General features: G+C 37.2%; 1 protein-coding gene across 1 annotated transcript; it reads right to left on the reverse strand.

Annotated features, from left to right (window-relative positions):
* Nucleotides 1–3,385: 3,385 nt before the first annotated feature.
* Nucleotides 3,386–6,254, reverse strand: LOC106296964 (WAT1-related protein At1g44800). The gene is made up of 7 exons (XM_013733228.1): nt 5,883–6,254; nt 5,750–5,812; nt 4,867–4,983; nt 4,427–4,664; nt 4,168–4,326; nt 3,923–4,074; nt 3,386–3,822 (listed from the first exon to the last, which is right to left on the reverse strand). The coding sequence occupies exons 1-7, from the start codon at nt 6,083–6,085 to the stop codon at nt 3,606–3,608; spliced, it is 1,149 nt and encodes a 382-aa protein (XP_013588682.1). The 5' UTR covers nt 6,086–6,254; the 3' UTR covers nt 3,386–3,605.
* Between the last annotated feature and the right edge of the window lie 370 nt (nt 6,255–6,624).

A 6,624-nucleotide genomic window follows, 5' to 3' on the forward strand; every position in this document is an offset into this window, starting at 1 on the left:
ACAAGTAGTTTGCAATAGGATAAAGGCTATTACTTGAGATCGTAGAGGAACCAAGAGTGGAGTCGGGAGTAGCTAGAGTGTGTGTATTACTTTGAGTTGCATTAACTATGTAGTTCTTGAGAAGAATTGATGGTTTTCATTGCCGGTGTCCACATCCTAGTATTTCAGGAAGTCCATGAGATGTTGGTTCTATAAGTGGTTTTGTAGTATCGGTCGTTGCTAAAGGCGATGGCGGTTGAGGTGATGATGGTGAAGCAGCAGATGGTAAAGGTGTAGGAGAAGGTAGTAGTGTAGATGATGATGGTAATGTAGAAGATGGTAGTGGTGAAGTTGATAGTGATGATGGTGTAGTGGGTGGTGGTAGTGTTGTAGGAGGTGAGACAATCGTGTCTGTTGGGACCTTAGTATTTTGTAGAGCAGTTGGTGCTGAAGGTATAGTAGTAGTAGAAGGATTAGTTGTCGCTATCGGTACTGATGTTGTGGTGTTGGTTGAGACGGTGGCAGAGATAACCAGTCATCAGTTGTAAGATCCGTAAGAGGCATTGATGGGTCTGTTTGTGGGGGTGACAAGCCAGGGAATTGGTCCTCAAAGAATACTACATCGCAGCTTGTGAAGAATACATTATCCTCAAAATAATACACATTCCATGCCTTTTTGCCATATGGGTAGCCAACAAATATACATTTACGGCTTCGAACATCAAACTTGTTTGAGTTACGAGGGCGACGTTGGGCGTAGCAGAGGCAACCAAACACGCGTAAAAGGCTTTGCTTTGGCGGAGTGCCATGAAGTAGTTCGTATGGAGTACATCCATTTAGTAGCTTAGTAGGGGTGCAGTTTATTAGGTTAGCTGCTGTGAGGATGCATTGGCCCTAGAAAGTGACAAGTAGATGAGCTTGGAACATGCAAGCATGGGATACGTTGAGTATGTGGCGATGTTTCCTCTCAACCCTACCATTTTGCTGTGGTGTCAACAGAGGATTTCAGATGTTTGATTCCTTCCTGTTGAAAATATTGTTTCAGTGCCACAAATTTTGTTCCGTTGTCTGTCCTGAAAGTTTTGACCTGATGACCAAATTGTCGAAGACTCACAGCACATAAAATTTTGAGTATAGGAGCAACTTCTGATTTTTTGAGCATGTGATGAATCCATACTGCTCTCGAGTAATCATCGATTATAATGATAAAGTAGACGGCACCACATGATGCTGGTGTACGATATGAACTCCAAACATCACAATGAACAAACTCAAAAGGTGTAACTGCTTTATTAGAACTTTCTTGAAAAACCTCATGTGTGTGTTTAGACAGCAAAAAAATGTCACAAGAATCAGTATGAGAAAAATCGACAGCTAAATTATCTAAAACTGGTAGAGAAGATAAAGTATGTAGGAAGGATGTCCAAGATGTTGATCCCAATGTACTGAAGAATATGTCTTGTCCTTTCCAGTTCGATGAGACCTTGCAACCGTGACACCCGCAAAGTAATACACACTCTCTTGCTCTTAACATGCTCCAATCAGGGTCTTCGAGAAATAGTCCTGCAAAAAGCATAATGTATCAGTGAAAACAGCTATACAATTTGTCTGCTTTTAGTAGTTTAAAGACTGAGATTAGAGTGCAATCAAAATCTGGAACATATAGAATGTTGAGCAGTGAACACTGAGACTTCAATGATGAAGTGCCTGATTTAGTTGATCTTGTTGCTCGTTCATCCGGGAACTTCACCATTGATGGAGTAGTCTCATATATGTCTCGAAGAAGTGAGAGATCGCCAGTCATATGATGTGAAGCCCATGTATCAATGATAACATCAGTAAAATTTGGTTTACCAGACACAAGCTCCGTAGATAGTTGAGACTGTTGGTTTTGTAAAAGACTGATCAATGCTGAGATTTGGTCAGAGGAAGCAATTGTATTCCCGGAGAAGGTGTTAAGAGCAGAGCAAGTGTTATTGGAGCAGCCACGACAACGACCACCAGAAGAATTGCTGCGACCTCCTCGACCCCTCTATGATTGTGGAGAGTTTCGAGTCTGTTCTTGGAACCACTCGGAATATCCATCTAGTAAGAAACATTCTGAAGCCTCATGTCCTTTGCGGTTGCAGTGAGTGCATAACCTGTTGGGATCACGGCTACGGTTTACTGTAGGTGTAGTAGTAGATAAGTTGGAATTTGCCGTCAGAGATTCTGCTTTGATAGAAAAGCCGATGGCATCTTGTTTCAGCTCTATAGCACGCATAGTGAGGAGATGTTGTTCCGCCCTGATTACGCGTGAGTAAACGACATTGAGATCCGGTAGTGGGTCCTCATCGATGATCTGAGAACGTATAGAATTGAAAAAAGATTCATCAAGGCCAAATTAAGAACTTGTGAACCTTAGCATCCTCGCGTTCTTTTCAATATGAGAGGAAGCTTCGCAGCTGCAAATATGATAGGATTTAATGCTTTGTATCTCTTCCATAGTTTAGACAAACGACCGTAGTAGTTGAGAACTGATTCACCATTTTGTTTGCAGTTTGTGATCTCATCCTCTAGGAGATGTTTTCTCACACTGTTTTTGACCGAAGAACGGTGTTTAAGAGATTCCCAGAGTTGATATGCATCAGGTATGTGGTTGACTGTAGAACGAACAGGGGATCGATGGAGGTACGTATCCAACACACGATCATAGAGTTAGCTAAAGTCCAGCGAGCAAGGTCCGGGTGCGACGATGGTTTAGGTATTGAGCCATCTATGAATCCGATTTTCTGCTTAGCTTGGAGAGAGTTTCAAAATTTAGTTGTCCATTCAGAGTAGTTATCTCCTTTGAGGATCACATGTGTAATCAATGATTCATGATTATCGGAGGGATGTAGAGAATAAGAACTATCCGAAGCATTACTTTCGGCTGTAGTAGACATAGAAGTAGATGTAGATGTAGATGAAGAATTGGTAGCCATGATCGATGAATGATCAATGACGATTTGTAGAAACTTGAATTAGGATGCAGAATCGAAAAACAAATTAGGTCAGAAATTGGTATGCTCTGATACCATGTAATGAGTAGAAAGCGTATCTTGTATTGATGTATAAAGTTGTGTATATATACAAAGTATCGACTAACTAGTAGGAACTAGAATATTTAGATAACTCTAACATGAGTTTATCCTTATCTCTAACTTATCATCCTTATCTATATATATATCATTAAATCTTCCGCAAAGCACACTATATATATATCATTAAATCTTCCTCAAAACACAAGTGTGTGAGCGTGAGATTTTTACAGCCAGGATGATACGAAAACCGGTTTCTCGCGCGGCCTTATCAATCTCATGCGATAACACATTCATGCATATACACTAACTGATACGGAGATAGTCCTGCTCAAATATTTATCAAATGATTCATTCATCATTTGCCTTGGAATTTCAAAATACAGGAAAGTAGAAACAGAGAAAACACAGATAAGTAAAGGTTACTAGATTTAAAAGTAGAGCATTAGAAAACGTAAAAGTAACAAAGAAGAAAACACAAAAACAACAAGAAAGATATCAAAATTTCAACCCCAAAGGAGATGACCTCTTTGTCTCTGTATCTTTCTTTTTCTCTTCGGGATTGATTCAGATACTGGTAGCCACACCATTAACTTGTGCTCCCCAGCCATCACGACCGTTCATTGGTGATCCTAATACATCACCGTTCGTTTGTTTGACTGAGTTAGTGATTGGAAGCTCTTGACCTACGATGATTTTCTCATCCAATGGATTGACCACGTCTTTACTTTTTCCCCATACTACACTATATAGTCCAATGACGATGAAAATTGCCCCGATTATACTGCATATTTACAATAAATTAAACCCTCTAAAACGTTAATGATGACTTTGTTAATCACCTTAAACTAGTAATAATGAAAGAAATGTTATTTAATAATTACCTTCCGAGGTGGATTTTCTCAGCCAAAACAAGGGCACCGAGGAAAGCAGTAATGACCATACACATAGGACTAAACGACGTCGTAAACACGGGGCCACGTTGCTTAATCACAATGCTTTGTATGTAATAAGCAATGCCCGAACAAACCACTCCCTGAAAAAAAATATCCCACATAATAGGAATGAGGTTTAGTTGATAAGAATTAATCAGTGTAGTATTTAATTAAGTTGATTAACTGAAACTTACGGAGTAAACCGCGGCGAGTGTGCCGGAGTCCATGCCGATTTTCCAGGCGCTCAAGTCGCGGACAAATATCATCGAAACGCCGAAGTTTAGGATCGATCCAATCCCACATATCAACGCCACGAGGGATAGCTCAGCCGGATAAATTTTCAATGTGAACGACTGCAAAAAATGAAAATGTTAATTAGTAATCTATAAATCTGTTAATGCATGTTAATTTACAAAGAGAAAAACTATAATGTTAACTAATTAGTTAAAGTACCTGTAAAATAAAGAAAGCAGCCCAAGTGGAGATACTTCCCATGATGGCTAAGGTTCCAGTGACCCAGTGCTGTCCCGTGGCCGTGTTGGAGCCACCGTGAAAGGAAGAATGTGCAGCTTTCACGATCTCGATGGCCGGACCTTTGTACAAAGTCATTACCATTGCTCCTGCCAACGTTATTACCGTTCCTACCACTTTTGCTATACTATGTATCTTTCTAAAGTTCACTGTCTCAAGCCTGATTTAATGTTAAAAAAATTGGTGTTAGAACAATTATGAAGATGCTGAAAGGCCATAATGATGTTGGGAAAGTAATCATTTTAGGCGGATGTTTAAATATTTTATAATCTCTATAAACTAGATATAAATATTACAGAATAATCAAAATTTCTTATGAAATATATCTAATCACAGTAAAAAATTATAAAATTTTAACGTACCTGAAAATGAGGGCGAGAATGAAGGTTACTGCGGGAAGTGCATTTGTAAAGGCAGAAGTGTACGATGCCGACGTGGACTTTAATCCTATGTAGTAGAAGTTCTGGTCCATGAGGGGCCTGAATTTATACAACGAAACATTATCTTTATATTCATATTTTATTTTATTTTATTATGATAGCATTTTCACATCATCTTTTTGTTTGTATACTTAATTAAGTAGATTGCTTTTTCCAAAGATTAAAAGGAAAGCGTTTACGTAGGATAGCACCAATAAGTTTTCACATTAAAGGCGTTTGTTGTGGGTGATGATCCCATTCCCAATATTAAGACGGTTACCAATTACATCATTTTCATGTTTTTGGTTTTTATAATATCACGGTAAAAGTTTGAATCATTTGAAATGCTTTTATTTTATGCTTTAGTAAATCCAAAATTATAATATATATATATATATAGATATATATATTCTGAATAAAATGATAATTTACTTGTTCCCTAATTTTTGTTTTGAATAATACAAGATCGATGTGCGTATAAGCGCCCAAATAAAATAAAGTACCGTACCCAAACACATGATTTTGCATGACAACTATAAATCTAGAATATGTAACTTTTACATTTAGAACCGTACTCAAAAAATGTAATAAACGATTTATAATATTTGTTTCATGAATCAACGCCTTACTAACCGAAAACATGTTCATCCGAGTGTGTATATATTTGTCAAAATGTGAAGAAACTATATATGGTCCACAGAATGCTTCACTTGAATATACATACATATATGTGTGTTAAATATCACAATCCCTATAAAAATAAACTTGTATGAACCAAAATTTCTAATTGTAAAGAAGAAATGGCATTTTAATGAAAGATACTTACTCTAGTATTCCAAGAGCAAGAAGCCTATAGAATATTGGTAGTGTCATCTTCGGCCTAATTTTCCTGCAAACACAAAATCATTAATTAAGAGAATTATTCATCTATGCATATATGTATGTGTAGTGATTGATACCTCTCAAAAACCAGAGCAAAGGGAGCCATGACCAGCGTAGCGACGATATGACGGTATGTGGCTAGGACCCAATGGTCCATGCCATGCTTGAAAGAGACCATGGTAATGATGTACATGCCTGCATACCCAAATTGCAATGATATTATCGCTAATATCGGTTTAATTTTCTCCAAGCTCCCACAATTGCTTCCTCCACCTTTCATCTTTGTTTGTTGATTATTTGTTACTTCTCTATATAGATACTATATATATCTCTAGTTATATAAAACTATTATGTATCTATGTTTATGTATAGAGGATCTCTGCTCTGCTCTCTTTAGATTGAGGAGAGAAGTTTGGTGAGTGATGAGATAAACTCTATTTGCTTGAGGCAGGCAAAACCTAATGGAGAATGACTCCTTTTATAGTCGAGCAAAAGTTAGGTTTAAAGGTAAACTCATTATTTACACCCAAAAAAGATACACTCATTATTTTGTTCACTCAATAATATGTCTACGTATCTTTTGGAATATTTTAATGCACTATTGGTTGGAGATGTGAATAAGTGACAGAAAATACGTCTTTCACATTTTAATTCTACAGATTCATGTCAGCAATCTGCATAATAAGAATTCATTTTGGAATTTATTTCTAGCTTTCCTTTATTTTACTTTAGACTTCTTCGAATTAAGAAATTTAAGCAATTTATTTTTGCTGTATATATATATGCATGTAGTGGTTTTTATTATTTTCAAATGCGTAA

The sequence above is a fragment of the Brassica oleracea genome, chromosome C6, assembly GCF_000695525.1.
Source record: "Brassica oleracea var. oleracea cultivar TO1000 chromosome C6, BOL, whole genome shotgun sequence".
Lineage (NCBI taxonomy): Eukaryota > Viridiplantae > Streptophyta > Magnoliopsida > Brassicales > Brassicaceae > Brassica > Brassica oleracea.